The 16578-nt window shown below is 34.9% G+C and overlaps 1 protein-coding gene across 6 annotated transcripts in view; it reads left to right on the top strand.

The window, feature by feature from the left end:
• The window catches only part of AHI1 (Abelson helper integration site 1), a 208109-nt gene that overhangs the window by 58511 nt on the left and 133020 nt on the right, over positions 1 to 16578 (top strand). For 5 of the 6 annotated variants that reach the window (XM_030316404.1, XM_030316406.1, XM_030316401.1 and 2 more), the window contains 2 exons: positions 3079 to 3209; positions 5140 to 5280. In XM_030316404.1, the coding sequence (XP_030172264.1) occupies positions 3079 to 3209; positions 5140 to 5280 (272 nt within the window). Of the gene's footprint in view, positions 1 to 3078; positions 3210 to 5139; positions 5281 to 6908; positions 6958 to 16578 lie in introns of all 6 variants that reach the window. The other variant, XM_030316407.1, reaches the window with a different exon arrangement.

Raw genomic sequence — 16578 nt, 5'->3', positions numbered from 1 at the left:
CGGAAGCATTTTTGAATGTTAGCATTTAGTGGATAGAGACCAGATAGTATATAGTGGATAGAGACCAGAAATACTGCTAAGCATCCTACAGTTTATAAGACAGTGCCCCCACCTCACAACAAAGAGTTTTCTGGCTCAAATGTGAATAGTTCTGAAGTAGAAATATAGTCAGTTGCTCTTTGTTGTCACAATTAAAAAAAAAAAGAAGAAACTTCTGCCTTAGATAGATCTTTTACTTTTATGATACTGGTATAGCGTAGTACTCTGATATACCTACCATAACAGAATGAGATGGCTTTTGATGAACATGTCCTTGTTTTTCTTATTCTGTTTTATTTCTAAATAAGGAAAGGAAATATCCTTAATGTTAAAAGCAGAGAAGCAGAATTCTGGACAAACCAGCATGGTCTTCTGATGGTTCTTGTTTGGTGTTAATAGTACTTGTAAAACAAACAAGAGAAGGCTAGTTCTGTTAGTTGTCACTATTGTATTTTGAAAGGAAAATGTGGTAGTCTATACTAGTTTATTCTGCAGTTATCTTTTACGGCTAACTGTTAAGGCCTTCAGTGTTTATGTGGAGCTGTTCAGGGTACTGACATCAGTGCTATGAGAGAATGATTACCAGAATGAGTTCATCAGGAGTTTATAATCTAGTTGAACTGCCTCCAAAATAACTCACAAAACATTTAATGAGGCTAAATTGTGAGATCTTCTAGGATTGGAATCTGCTTATTCTTCTTACATACATAGTACCTATGTTATGCCTGGCTGATAGTAAGTACTTGATATGTATTTTTTTTAATGAAGATAAATACATAATAAGAGGATTATATCTTTCATGGCAATAGTAAAGGTGATGATAGGTCTACTATAGTCTTCTATTAAAGGCTCTATGGAGAGGCTGGCCTTTGAGCTCGGTCTTGAAGGATGGATGGAATTTAGAGAAGATAGAAGTGTTGTCAGGAGGGTGGAAAACATGAAAAGCCTGGAATAAAATTCAGAGGTAGGTTAATAGAAGTTGTGTTCGAGGCAAGGTGGGTAAATCTGTAGAAGCATAAGTTTCTTGATAAGGAGTGCTGAGAGAGAATTTCTTTGGTTTTAAAGGTTACTCATTTATTTTGAGAGAGGGTGCACATGCATGCAGGGGAAGGGCAGAGAGAGAGCGAGAGAGAGAATCCTAAACGGGAGAGCATCCTAAACAGAATTGTACAGAGCCCAACGCGGAGCTCGATCCCACAAATTGTGAGATCATGACCTGAGCCGAAACCAAGAGCCGGACACTGAGCCAACTGAGTCACCTAGGAGCCCTGAGAGTTTTAGAAGTAGAGATTAGAGCCACATTTTAGAAGGTCAGGCCTTAGAAGTTTGGTTATTCTCTTTTTAAGTAGTATGTAGTATTCAGCTTAGAATCATGCTTGAGCTCTAGAGGCAAACTGCTTAACATTTATTTATTTTTGAGACAGAGAGAGACAGAGCATGAACGGGGGAGGGGCAGAGAGAGAGGGAGGCACAGAATCGGAAGCAGGCTCCAGGCTCTGAGCCATCAGCCCAGAGCCCGACGCGGGGCTCGAACTCGCGGACCGCGAGATCGTGACCTGAGCTGAAGTCGGACACTTAACCGACTGAGCCACCCAGGCACCCCGGCAAACTGCTTAGAGTCAAATACTGCCTTTTCCATCCCTGACTAACTGATTAACCATTCTGTGCCTCTCTTTTCCTCCTCATTCAAATAGGGGAGATAATATACCACATTTGTAAGGGTTTTGCGGGGAATAAATTAGTTTACACATGCAAAGTGCTTAAAACATTACACCGTATAGCAAGGACTCTAGAAATATTTGACCCAGTAACCTCAGGTCTGGGAATTTATGTGAAAATAGTTATAAAGCAGGGAAAAAGTACAATTACACAAGCTTGTTCATAGAAATCATGTTCATGGTAGGAGAAAGCTGGGAATATTCTGTTGTCTCATAGTAGAAGATTTCTTAAGGTACGTTTAGACTTGATATAATACATACCTACTAAAATGATAATACCTAATTTATACGCTCTGACACACAGGGCCGTTATTCATGAGTCATTGTTAAATCAGGGACAATTATGTGTCTACCTGGCACATAGCACTAAGATAATGTTAGTTATTATTCACAAGCAAAAAAGTCTAGAAAGTTATATACCATATTTAATAGATGATTTAATTATATTTTTATCTAATATTTCTGCAAGTGTCCCAACTCTGCATTGTGTGATCTTAAAAATTTATCACATGGGGGCGCCTGGGTGGCGCAGTCGGTTAAGCGTCCGACTTCAGCCAGGTCACGATCTTGCGGTCCGTGAGTTCGAGCCCCGCGTCAGGCTCTGGGCTGATGGCTCAGAGCCTGGAGCCTGTTTCCGATTCTGTGTCTCCCTCTCTCTCTGCCCCTCCCCCGTTCATGCTCTGTCTCTCTCTGTCCCAAAAATAAATAAACGTTGAAAAAAAAAAAATTAAAAAAAAAAAATTTATCACATGGGGTGGTAAATGGGTGGCTTAGTCAGCTCAGGTCTTGATCTCACAGTTTGATTCATGCTATTGAGCCCTTTGTTGGGCTCTGGATTCTCTCTCTCCCTCTCTCTGCCCTCCCCTACTCGTGCACACTCTCTCTCTCTCAAAGTAAGTAAACTTTTTTTTTAATTTATCACCTGGAAAAAATATGAGTATAAAAATTTTGTACATTTTTCAGTAACCAACTCAAATGCTACTTCTATAATATAGGCTCTCTCTGCATAGCTAGAAATAATCACTTTTATCCAAATCTGCAAAGTACTCTTTTTGTTCTTTTATGGCACTTTCTGTATCCATTTTCTGTTTTACATGGATGCATTCCTTCTCTGTCCTGCTAAATTAGAAACTCCCTGACCTCCGGGACTATCTCTTCTTTATTCTACATCCATCATAGAATGTCTCCCATGTAACAGAGTCTCAAAAATCGTTAAATGCAAGTGAAGTATTTAAGAGAAAAGGGTTTGGTTTTTTTTTTAACCACCGGTCTTTTCCATGGTTAAGACAGGTCATATGTGTGAAATCTTTTTTGTTTATAGATTAGCAGCAAGGAAATTTGTAGGTGCAGCAAATTATCGGGAAAAGATTCATAGTACTTTGACACCATGTGGGACTTTTCTCTTTGCTGGAAGTGAGGATGGTACAGTATACGTTTGGAACCCAGAAACAGGTATTTCATTTATCTTAAAAATATTTTTTGGTTTGTTTTTATTTTGAATAAAGGTGAAAACTACCATTTTCTGGAATAATTTTCAAGGAAATTCTGATTTCAGGTTCTCAATTATGTTTATCAAAATGGGAAATGGGAAAGCTGATAATGGAACTAAGCTGCAGTCTAAATTTGTGTTAACATTCTGTTCTTTAGTGTTTTGATATCTTTCACATTATAATTCAATGTTTATAATGAGATATTATCAATCTTAAGAGAAGTATTTTTTATTGTGGTTGACATACAATATTATATTAGTTTAAGCTGTATGACAAACATAATGATTCAACAGTTACATAATTACAGAATGCTTGCAGTGATAAGTGTAGTTACCATGTGTCATCATACAAAATTATTATAATATGATTGACTATATTCCCTATCCTATATTAAGAGAAGTATTTACAATTAAGTATCTACAATTAAGATTGTAATGCAAAATACAAAATATTTATAAGCTGAATTTGGAATATAAGTGAGTATACAAATGGCTACATATCTATAGTATATTTTTGTTAAAAACAAACATATTCCTGTCAAAGTTTTGATGTCTGAAACTTAATAGCAACTTACCCGGGGCGGGGCGCCTGGCTGGCTCTGTTGGTAGAGCATGGAACTCTTGACCTCACGGTTGTAAATTCAAGCCCTACATTGGGTGTAGAGATTACTTAAGAATAAAATCTTTAAAACAGAGAAGAAAAAAAAAAAAACACCATTTACTTCAATTACTGTAATTAATTATTCATTTGTGCCTCACCTTTGCTTTTCAAAAGAAAAGCTAAAACCACATAAACATTTCTTAGCACTAAATTGAGAGATTTTATAAAATTTAAAATATCTTTAATCAGTAGTATTTGGTTCACTGTGCTTATTCTCTTAATTTTTTTCCAAGTGTTTATTTAAATTCCAGATAGTCAATATACAGCGTAATATTAGTTTTAGATGTAGAATTGAGTGATTCAGCATTTACATGCAGCACCTGGTTCACATCACAAGTGCCCCTCCTTAATCCACAGTCTCTCGATCTTTTCTTTAACATTTTTGACTAGTCAGTTCACTTAGTGTTTTTTTTTTTTTTTCTTATCGTGTTTTGATACTTTAGGATCGGTTTGGAAGTGTTAAATCTCTTTTCTCCTTCAATAAGTAGATCTAGATTCTTTGTGAGTTCTGTTTTTCATAGGTTCCTTAGGCCTCTACTGTAGGTCTCTTTTAGCGACTAATAATCAGATATATCTTTAAAGCAGGAGGTATCTCAGTCTCTGGGGAAAAAAAAAATAGAAAAATTTATTCCCCACCAGATCTCCCTCAGCCAGACAGTATCTTCAGTGTTAGAGCCTGCAGTTCCTTATGAGTTTTCCCTGAGTTCTTTGTTAGTTGGCATTTGCTCAGCTCTGTCAGATTTCAGGGTCAGATACTTCTCTACTAGTAAGTTCTTTGTTTTTATTTTGTGCCTGGAAAACCTCATTGAAGAGGTTGAATTGCAAAGTAGAAAGGTCCAACAGGATGAAAAATAAATATAAGAGTTACTTGGACGATTAAGTGTCCGACTTCAGCTCAGGTCATGATCTCACAGTTCGTGAGTTTGAGCCCTGCATTAGGCTCTGTGCTGATAGCTCAGGGCCTGAAGCCCGCTTCAGATTCTGTGTCTCCCTCTCTCTCTGCCCCTCCCCCTCCCTCCCTCCCTCCCTCTCTCTCTCTCTCTCTCTCCAAAATAAATAAACATTTTAAAAAAAAATTAAGAGTTACTCAACTATTTTTAAGTATTTGAAGTTCTCATGTAAATAATATGAGCTTTATTACATACTGTAACTATTTTAGTAAGTTGCAGAATAATCTTCTAATGAGAGATATTTGAGATAGTACAAATGATTGAATGTCTTTTCTTATTTAGGAGAACAAGTTGCGATGTATTCTGACCTGCCATTCAAATCACCCATTCGAGACATTTCTTATCACCCACTTGAAAATATGGTTGCATTTTGTGCGTTTGGGCAGAATGAGCCAATTCTTCTGTATATTTATGATTTCCATGGTAAGTTCACTGCTGATAAGTAAAGAATATTTCGAGTAACCTTTACTTTTAGACTGACCCAGGAATCATGAGCTCTGTAAAGACTATCAACCTTTGTATTAATAAAGCTTTCTTAAATATATTTTAAGACCCAAACAGATTAAATAGATTATATTATTATTATAACAGTTTATTTTTCCAAAAGCACTATCATTATGGAGTTTAAATATCAGCGAAGATACACATAAATGGTTGTGCCCTTATGTTGGAATCATAGAAAGGTAGTCATCACAAGTCAAATTCACCTAAAAATTATTTGAGAATGTATTAACTAAATTTCAAAGGTAAATAACATTTAGGAAATATGGATCTTTAATGTTTTCAGTTGAATATTTAATTTCTTATTCCATATTTCTGTTTTTCACCAGAGCACATAGTTGTAATAAGTTATAGTTTCAAGAATTTCTTAACCTAAAAGGAAGGCAAAAAAATCAAGTGTCAGTAAAACAAGATCTGGAATTGGAAATTTAATGTCTTTTTTTACTCTAAAATTACACTGCTCCATCATTCTGAGAAAAAATAAATAAAGATTCTGGACACATTTTTCAGGAATAATGTAGCATTCTTAGAATTATTTGGATTTATGCTGTATTTCATACATTTCTTTAATTTCTTTCCTGAAATTAGGATTTCATTGTTCTACATTGCATTGATAGTGCTGTCACTCCCAAAATTACAGTTCCATTTTCTTTATGTATTAAATCTTGTTCAAAAATAAATGGTCTTTATTAGTTTCTGATTTGATTAGGATGTCATATATCATCATTCACTGTTTCTGCTAAGCTAGGATGGCTTACATACAATGTCATAAATGCATAAATGTGCAAATACATCCATTATAGGTAACATGAATGTGGGATTATTTGGCAAAGAGTTTTAAATTTAAATGAAATACAAGTGGTTACATTTACTGTGTTCACGCAGATCACACAGAAATGTTAGCGTTAATTGGTTATTTGTTAATGGTTGTGATATGTGCTAAATTATTAAACAGTTAAGTTCTAAGCCTGAAATTGTTGATCACTGAATGGGTATTATTATTATTATGCTATTCCAGGCAAATTATATTAGAAAATAATTTGTAAAATTGAAATTTATTTTTAAAAATCTTACCAAGATGTAACCAGTTTCTCTAATGCATATTCAAATCTGTTGACTGGTGCAAACATGTATCCAGAGACAGGTCTTTCTCTGTGCCAACTCTAAATCTTCCTGTGAAAGAGAGTTACACCTAGGCACTTATTCTTAACCTGGGACTGTTGTACAGAAATCAGCAGCGCAGTTATTTCCTCAGAACCTTTAGAGGTTTCACAACAGTCTTCATTTAATTCCTAATGTGCTTTTCTTTAGGCTTTGGAAATTTTCACTACACATGCAAATGAAAGTCCCACTCTTATCTTTTTTTATTCAGTAATTTTTGGTCATGGATCAAGGGTTTCCATAAGATTAGCCCAGTTGGGTTTGCCAGTTTGGTTCTGAGGCAGTAGGCACATAGACTAAGAAGTCCGTTCTAGAAATGTCAGTAGAAAGAGCAAAGTGCTTTTAGGAATTCAAAAACAGAGGTTTTAGGTTCCTTTCTGTTGCTGTAGTGACCTGGTGCAAGCCTCTTGCCTTCCTGAAGCTCCATTTCCTGATCTGGTAAGTGATACCCCTACTGTTTAATACCTGTGCCACCTAAGAGAGCCATTTGTGGGGAATCTGTGAGTCGGGAACTGGGAAAGTACTTCATATATGGAAAAGGACTATATTAAAACAAGGAAAAAGGTAAAATGGGTTGTTACCATATTCATTTAACCCGTATATACTTGACTTTGTGGTAATTTAGGTTTTAATATGCTGGTAAGCATCTCTCTATGAAAGGGAATTGAAAAAAAGGGTTTTTCCCCTTTCATTCGTTCTATTGACAGCCTTTATTAGAGTATGCACCTTTTGGGGTCAGTTGTATTAGAAAATAAATCATGAAGTTAAGAACATCATGTTATACCTATACTATATTACTGTCAAAAGGAAGGAATTCAAAGTGTTTCAGAAATTAAAAAGTTCAGATAATACACATGGAATTTAAATTATTTTGTACCATGATTTTAGAACACAATTTTCAATATACTGATACCTTTACAAACAAAACTCAAAATGTTTCAACACATTTTCCTAACTCTTTGTTGCCTATTTTTAAAATGAGGAAGCTTAGGAAGAAGTTACATAATCCTAGGCAGTCCAAGATTTAGCACAGTTCTTGTGAATGGTATATATTCATAAGAAAACAGAAAGTTGTTTTCAATCCAAAAATAAATTTTACTTATTAAATACAGGCCAGAATCATCAAGTGAAATAGTGTTTAGATTTTTTATTAAAACATATAGTATTTATTATTAATCTTTTACAGGTTTGCCTTATATTTTATTTATTTTTAATACAGGAATATTTTGCCCAGACTTTCTTGTCTGAAAATAAAGTTTACATGTATCTTTATATAAATGTTTTAATGGTATAAAATTTGAAAGATACAGAATAGTTACATGATTTTAAAATAGTATTTATCAGAGCTGCTCATTCGTTTAGACATTTTTCAAGGAAAATGGAGCAAACTCATTTTTTTTTATAAGTTGAATAAGCTGTGAATGAGACCACAGTGGTAGCTAAATGTATCATCTGTCTTTCAGTTCTAGCAAAATCTGTGAAGAGTCAGCAAGCATCTTTCCCTGCTAAGCATATGTTCAGGTTGTGGTCTTTTGGGTCTTTCATTCTACTGACTTTTTGCTGTTTTTGGTAAGGAACACAATTTTTACTTTCAGAAGGCAGTTTTATTTGCCTGATGTTGAAAGGGTTAATCATCTAGTAATACAAAATTTAGTCACAGAGTACCACAAATAATGTACTTTTAGGATTCCCATAATAACAGAGTACTAGTCAGAAGAAAACGGCTTCCACTGAATTAAATTTATGAACCTAGGCTCTAGCAGTTAATGTTCTGTTATTAATATCTGTCTACCTCCATCTCTAGGATCCTGTTCTACATGTAATGATAATCATAACTAGTACTTACAAAGCACTTTCTTTGTTCCTGGTACCGTTTTAAGCATTTTATATATATTTACTTCATTTTTCACAATAATCTTAAAAGATAGGTGCTGTAATTATCCTCATTTTACATGAGCCAGGACTTGAATCCAAAAAAACTACCCTTGGAGACCATGCTCTTATTTGCTACACTAACTTGCCTCTTTAGGAAATTTCCTGAAGTACTAGCTTTTGATTGTCTAATAAGCAGACTTTTTTTTTTCCTGCAGTATCATTTACTTTATGCCTCTTGAGTATGTGATTTTTTTGTATTATCTGTACTTCGTAGGGAGCAGAGATGGAGGCTTATTCATCTTTTTATTACCAGTACCTAGCCTGAATACCAACACACAATGAAAATACATGTAGTATTTTAAGCAGGATCGAGTCTTAAATTGGTAAATTGTCAGCATTACTTGATAATCCCAGGTAATGAGCCTGACGTTCCACTAGGTGGCAATCTTTTCTCTGAATCAGATTAACTCTGGAGTACTTTTTATTCGTAGTGGCTTTCTGAGGGAAGACAGATCTTTATTGAGCATCTATTGTGTGCCAAGTTGAATAGAGCTATAAAATCCAGGAATCAGACTGAGATTCCCATGCTCCTTTCCAGTCTTTTGTGCTTTCCAAGTTGTCGATTAAACCTCTGGAAGAATTTTAGTTAAACTGAACAACAATCTCTAGCATTGACACTAAATGTGATTTTATTATTGGATTCATGTTCATTAACAACCACCTACATTGTCATTGTTGATGGCTTTATTTTGCACACTGCAACATACTTTACCAGAGTTCAAGGCAATGTATACCTTTATGTTCCTATAAAAAATTTGTTGTATAAGTTGCTTATTGACCAAAAGTCCATGGTGTTTGCAATGCCTTATGTCTAACATAGTACCTGGTATATTACTGATGTGCAGTAAGTGTGTGAAATGAGAATTACAAATCCTATAGAATAGCATTTTTTCCTTAAATTTTATAAAAAACATAGAATGAGAGGCATGATCAGTGAGTAAATTGGGGGATAATAATAATAGTGGTAGTAGGAGCTAACATTTATCAAACATTTACTGTGTCCCCTACTCTTTTTTTTTTAAGTGTATTTATTTATTTATTTATTTATTTATTTATTTATTTATTTATTTATTTATTTATTTTGAGAGAGACAGAGAGTACAAGCAGAGGAGGGGCAGAGAGAGAGGGGGACAGAGGATCTGAAGCGGGCTCCTTGCTGACAGCAAAGAGCCTGATGCAGGGCTTGAACTCATGGATCGTGAGATCATGGCCTGAGCCAAAGTCAGACGCTTAACCAACTGTGTCCCCTACTCTTATGAGCATATTACATACATCTTCCCATATAGTCCTCTCAAAACCCCACAAGGTAGATGCTATTATTATCCTCATTTTGCATATGATGAAACTGAGGCACAGGGAGAATGAAGTAATTTACATCAGGTCACACATTTGGTAAATGTTAAAGTTTACCCAGCTAAGTCCAGAGCCCATAGTTTTAAAACGCCAGTCTGCTTACTTCAGTCTTGGCATTTCCTGTTTCATGAAGTAACTTAGTTAAGAAGGTAACCAGATATTCCTGTAATAAAGTGTGTTGTTTATTTTTAATTTTAATATTTCGAAAAAGCCCTTAAGACTAAAAGGAACTTTGGTTACTTAGTATTATTAATAGTTCATTCCTTTACAAATGTTGGGGACAATTATAACGCATTAAGCAGTTGTATTCTCAGTATAGTCCAAAATACGAATTATCTTTATTATGTAGCATTAAATTTTAATGTAACTAATTTTGTAATATTTTTGCAACAAGCTAATATGTAGTTGAGGTAAATTTAATATGCATAGTTGTCTGTATAAATTTAATAGTGTTCTTAAAGTACTAATGATGAATGCCTGAAAACAAGCTTGGTTATTACAATTCTCATACTTGGATAAGGTTATGCAGTAACATATATAACTGATGGTAGGTCCAAGTTTAAGTGTCTATTGTTAGCCTAGTAGGAGAATTAAGAGATAGAAATGCCATATTTGAAGATATGCTTAAACTACCTATATCTTGGTTGTATCCTGAAGTGTCTACTTTAACATTCTGTGCAAAATGGATACTTTGATTTGGTTGTGTCATTCATAGATTGAAGACATATGAAAAAGTAGCTTTGAGCATAAACCAGAGCTGTGAATTCCTCATTCAGACATTTTTTTTATGTTTACATTGGTGCTTTTTAAAGTGCATCAAGAAGGAAGAATGGTACAGTGTAAAATAACAGTGTGGTGGGAAAGGCTGGAGTAGGAGTGAGCTCACTGGAATTCTAGACAAAGTGCCATCACTTTCTGCTTGACCCTGGTCAAGTAATTTAGCATTTTTGTATCTGTTTTTTTTTTCACTGTAAAATTAAAATATCTATCCTGTTTTATCAAATACCTGTCTTAGTGTTTTATCAAAGGCAAAAATGCAACTATAAAGCATGGTATAGAGCATTCGTATATTAAGAATTCATGAACCAGGCTTCAGAAGAGAAATCCTAGCCATTTTCTATAGCGATACACACATCACACACTTTAGTTGAATAGCATGACATATGGAAATTGATGGATAATGGAATAGGAAATCAACAGAAAGACAATAGCATGTACTTCAGGGGACCTGGAGATAGTTTATTATATTCTGGTGTTCAGATTTGCTGAATGTCGGTAGATGCTCTCCCATTTGGTTGGCTATGAGACATGGATCTATTACACTTTCTTGTATAGCTTTTTGGACAGTTTCTTTTTTTTTTTTTTTTTAACGTTTATTTTTGAGAGACACAAGAGACAGAATGCGAGTGGGTTAGGGGCAGAGAGAGAGGGAGACACAGAATCTGAAGCAGGCTCCAGGCTCCGAGCTGTCAGCACAGAGCCCGATATGGGGCTCGAACTCACGAACTGTGAGATCATGACCTGAGCCGAAGTTGGATGCTCAACTGACTGAGCCACCCAGGCGCCCCTGGACAGTTTCATTAGTAACACTTAGAAGTTCTCTTTGACATATTAAATATTAAATATAAAATTACTAATGGTCCTGAATACACCCAAGCTATTCGAATCAAAGTGTTACTCAATAGAACTTCTCTAGTGCATCCATACAGTTTGTTAAGATTAGCTGAAGCAGGAACAAGTCGGGCCCAGTAAAGTACAATTTAAAAAACCATTATAAGCCCTTCAACATTCTTGTCCTGGCCCATTCAGACTGCTATAACAAAATACCAGAGACTACATGGCTTTGTAAACAACAGAAATTTATTTCTCACAATTCTGAATGCTGGGAAGTCCCAAGATCAAGGCATAGCAGACTCAATGTCTAGTGAGAGCTTACTTTCTGGTTCATAGACAGGATCTTCTAGCTGTAACCTCATGTGATAGAAGGGGTGAGGGAACTCTCTGAGACCTCTTTTATAAGGGCACTAATCCCATTCATGAGGGCTCACCTCGCAAAGGCCCCACCTCCAAGTACCAGCACTTTGGGCATTAGAAAGAACTTCAACATGAGAATTTCAGGAGGACACAAACACTCAGACCACAGGAATTCCCTACACATTGCAGATGTTAGAGGAAGAGAAGGAGGGTGCTGCATAACTGCTGAATGCTGGGAACTAGAAAAGCAGACCTGCCAGCTTACAGTAATACTATATTTAGAAATCGTTCATCTATAAGTAAAGAAATTAGGTATCCTGTAAAATGACTATACCCATTAACAGAGCTGTGTAAAATAATAGGTCTTGAGCAAAGGAATTAAGTGTTGAACCAAAAGGAAATCTTAATGTAGTATAAGAGAAAAAATATTTTGTTTTTTTAGGTGCACTTTATTATAAAGTCAATAACATAAGTAAATATAGGTTTTAATAATAACAAACATGTATTCACTCTGAATGCAAAAGGCTCTGGATTAAAATATCTTATTTCCTCTGTTCTTCCTCCTATAAAGATAAAAATCTCCTGAGAAAACCACGTTATTTTTTATAATTGTTTAAGGTCAGAACGTACACAACAGCACTGAACTTGTATAAATCAAAATTTGATTATCAGTTATGAAAACATTTTATGAATTTAAGTGTGTAAAATTTAAAATCCCCAATTATAGCCAATTGTAGGCAGGTTTATAAGTAATTTGATGGGTATATCATTCCTTTAAGCAAATGTAGTTGCCACCTCTGTGTTCTTAGCACCTTGTGGGTCCCTCTGCTACACGACTGAGCACACAGTAGTACTTATTTGTTGACCTCCAAGAGATTCAAGCCCCAAGACGGGCCTGTGTCTTTGCATTCCCAGAGCCTGCTCTCGTGCACTCCTAAAAAAGTGGTAGAAGGATGGAGATGAGACTTACAATTTTGAGTTTTCTCAGGTTAAGTTAGTTTTAAGTGTACAAAGTTAAATTAGCCAAAGAAGAGAAAATGACTAAGTGAAGAAATACAGGTATTTAATTGCAACATTGTACTCCAATCATGGCCTATGTGAAAATGGTTTAGAAACCTTTGAAATGTTAGAAGCGTAGAGCTCAAGGGAATTTCAGAAAGCTTCCATTATGACCTATTTTACAGTGAAATAATCTGTACAGCGCTATACAAATAGGTGTATGTATTTGTGGAGGGTGAGGGAGGGGAAGAATGCAAAGACTTGTAAGTAGCTTCTGTTTCTAGTATCTGAGAAACTAGGTCTTTGAATATTTCTGCAGACTTCTGTTTTTATGACTGCCTTCACAGCACTAGAAGTGTTAAATATAAAGTATGATGTCCGTGTGACTCCTGGAAACCCAGTCAAATGTCTTTTGCATAGAAAACTCTCCTTAGACAACAGAAACAAATATTCATAATTGTTTGGGCTTTATTTTTGTTACCTGCATCTGTGTAGGCCATTGTAATCTTTTTGGAAAGGCATCTTTATACCACCAAAAATAAACAGGCAATGCTTTTTGTTATTTTTACTTGTTAAAAAATTCCTTTTTTAAAGAAAATATGATACATAATACTTAGTGTAGCATAATACTTAGGAAATACAGTTTGGCAAGAAGAATAAGATAAATACCAAAATCCTGCTATCCTGCATAACTGCTGCTTATATCAGCATTTATGTGCTTCTGTGCTCGATCACTCATAGCTTCAAGTTAAATCGTGGTGGGCTTATTAGGTAGCTAGCAAGTACAGAAAAACAGAGAAATCAGAAAATGCCATTAAATACTTTAAGTCCAGCTCTACTTTCCACTCAACAACAACAACAACAAAAAACAATGAAATGTTAAAAGAACAGTTTTGAAAAGCAAATAAGGCAAAGATGGTGAAACATTATTTTTATCTGTTGATTCATTCATCCCTGGCTCATCTACTAATGTTAAGCCTTCAGTTTCCAATTCCAAGAGCACTTTTCTTTCACCTCCTCAAAGTTTCTGTTGTTCTTTAAACAATCTGAATATTTGAGAGTAAATTTTCAGTGTTAGGAAGGGAAGTTCAGAACGTGTACAGAAAAGTAGTGGGCAGACCCATGAAAATCTAAGCATAGAAGCAGCTACGCTTCCATCTGCAAACAGTAGTTGGGTATTGAGGAAGGAGCATCCTCTGGGATGGTAGGTTGTAAGCAGGTCTTCTCCCTCAGTATTGTTCCCTGGTACTTTCATCATTAAGGTCTGCAGAAAGAGAGCACCCGTTAAGAGTGTGTGCTGTATTTAGAGTGTGTAAATGAAGTAGGGCATGAATACAGTGGTCAAGGCCCTAAAATTTTTTAGATGTGCTATCTCAGATTCATGGTTGATGAAACCCCAAGACCGGTGACAAAACAAAACAAAACCAAACAAAACCACGTGATTATTCTTCTGTATATCCATTATATTGCTTTATAAACTATTTTTCCTGCAATTAACATGTTAGTAATATTTCATCATAGCAGCTGTACTTCTGTACATAATTTTAGTTGCTGAATTCCCTTTCATTAAACAAATACACCATAATTTATTTAAAATATTATTGTACAATTCCACTGTTACATAGTTTTTCAATATTTTAAACATGACTTCAGTACTTGCCTGGCTACTCCATTTTGCTTCTTAGGAAGAAGGATCTTGAGGTACAGTGGGTCAGTTAAACAGGCCAAAAACAAACAAACAAACAAAAAACATCATTTTCTAATTTGCCTTTTTTTCCGTTATTCCTTCTTACTGGTGAGGCTGAATATTTCTTTTATTGGCCACATAGTTATTCTTTTGTGAATTTTCTGTGGTGGTCCTTTGCCCATTTTCTGTTAGATTATTTATTTTTAATTCATTTTATGGGGACTCTTTGCATGTTAAGAATATTAACCCCTTTTATCACTAGTTTGTCATTTGCTTTTTTTTTGTATGAGCAACATTATTAAGGTACATTGAAATACAGTAAACTGCATATATTTAAAATGTACATTTTGATAAATCTAAACATATTTAAACATGTGTGAAACCATCATCTCAATCAAGATAATGAACATATCCATCATCTCTAAGTTACTTTGTGCTTCTTTGAAATTTCTCCCTACCACATCCTTCCCCATGGCAATCACTATGAGTTAATTTCCATTTTGTAGAATTATGTATAAGTGAGACTGTTTATACCATGTACTCTTTTTTGTCTGACTTCTTTCACCCATAATTACTTTGAGATTTATCTCTATTTTAGCTTTTATTAATAGTTTATCCTTCATCCTTACAATGAGTATTGTTTCATTTTATGATATATCACAGTCTGTCTGTTGATGGAAATGGGGGTTGTACCCAGTTTTTAGCTATTAGAAATAAAGCTGCTATGAACATTCATCTACAAGTCTTTGTCTGAACACATGCTTTCATTTCTCCTGAGTAAATTCCTAAGAGTAGGAAGATTGCATCTAATTGCAGATGTCTGTTTAACGTAAGAAGCTGCCAGACTGTTTTTAAAGTGGTTATGCCATTTAACCTGTCTCCCAGTAGTGTGTATTTCAGTATCTCCATACCCTTGCTAAATTTGAAGTAGTCAGTCTTTCTAATTTTAGCCCCCTCTGATACTGATGTGCAGTGCTATTTCATGCTGGTTTTAATTTGCTTATCTTTAATGACTAATGTTGTTGAGCCACCTTTTCATGTACATATTTGCCATCCATTTATCTTCTTCAGTGAAGTGTCTGTTCATGTCTTTTGCCCGTTTTTTAGTTAGCTTATTTTCTGACTATGAAGTTTTAAGTGTTAGGTTTTCTCCATAAAAGTGGTGCTCTATTAGATACATGATTTGCAAATATTTCTCCCAGTCTTTGTCTTCTAATTCTCTTCTTAACAGTGTTGAAGAACAAGTGTTTGCAATTTTGATGACGTTCTAAATTACCAATTTTTGTTTTATATGGAGTTTCGGTTTTGTATCTAAGAATCTTTGCCTAATCCAAGCTCACAAAAGTATCCTCCTGTGTGTTCTCTAGAGAAGTCTTACGGTTTTAGGTTTTAGATTCATTTTGAGTTATTTTCTGTACATGGTGTGATGTATCAAAGTTCGTTTGCTCACATATGAATATCCATTTGTTCTAGCACTATTTATTCAAAAGAACTGGCTTTACACCATGTCCGTACATGCTGAGCTCTATGCTGTTCTCTTATCTATTTGTTTATCTTTGTGCCAAAAACAAAGTGTCTTGATTACTACACTTTATAATAAGACTTGAAGTCAAGTTGTATAACTCCCCCCTTTTTTTTCAGCTTGTTTTGACTCTTCTAGATCCTTTGTATTTCCATTTGAAGTTTAGAATTTGACAATTTCCCCAAAAGAGACCTGCTGGATTTTGAGTGAGATTACGTTGAAAGCACAGATCATTTGGGGAGAATTGGCATTTTGACAGTATTGATTATTCAAACCATGAACATAATCTATCTCTTTATTTAGGTTCTTCTTCAGTTTTATCTCGGCACTGTTTTTGTAGTTTTCAGTGTACATGTCTTTCCCATCTTTCATCAGATGCTTCCCAAAATATGTCATGTTTTTTATATCATTCTAAATGATATATATTTTTTAAATTTAAATTTCTGACTCTTTGTTACTTGTCTATAGAAATAATGCTGATCTTGTCTAAAGTTGATTGTTAGTTCTAATGACTTATGTTTTTAGATTCCAGTCAGATTTTTTACACAAATGTGGGGCCAGGACCTGAGAGTGAGAACCTTCATAAATT

The sequence above is a fragment of the Lynx canadensis genome, chromosome B2, assembly GCF_007474595.2.
Source record: "Lynx canadensis isolate LIC74 chromosome B2, mLynCan4.pri.v2, whole genome shotgun sequence".
In the NCBI taxonomy this organism is placed as follows: Eukaryota; Metazoa; Chordata; class Mammalia; order Carnivora; family Felidae; genus Lynx; species Lynx canadensis.
The sequence above is the reverse complement of the archived record's forward strand: the minus strand, read 5'-3'. Positions and strand labels throughout refer to the sequence as shown.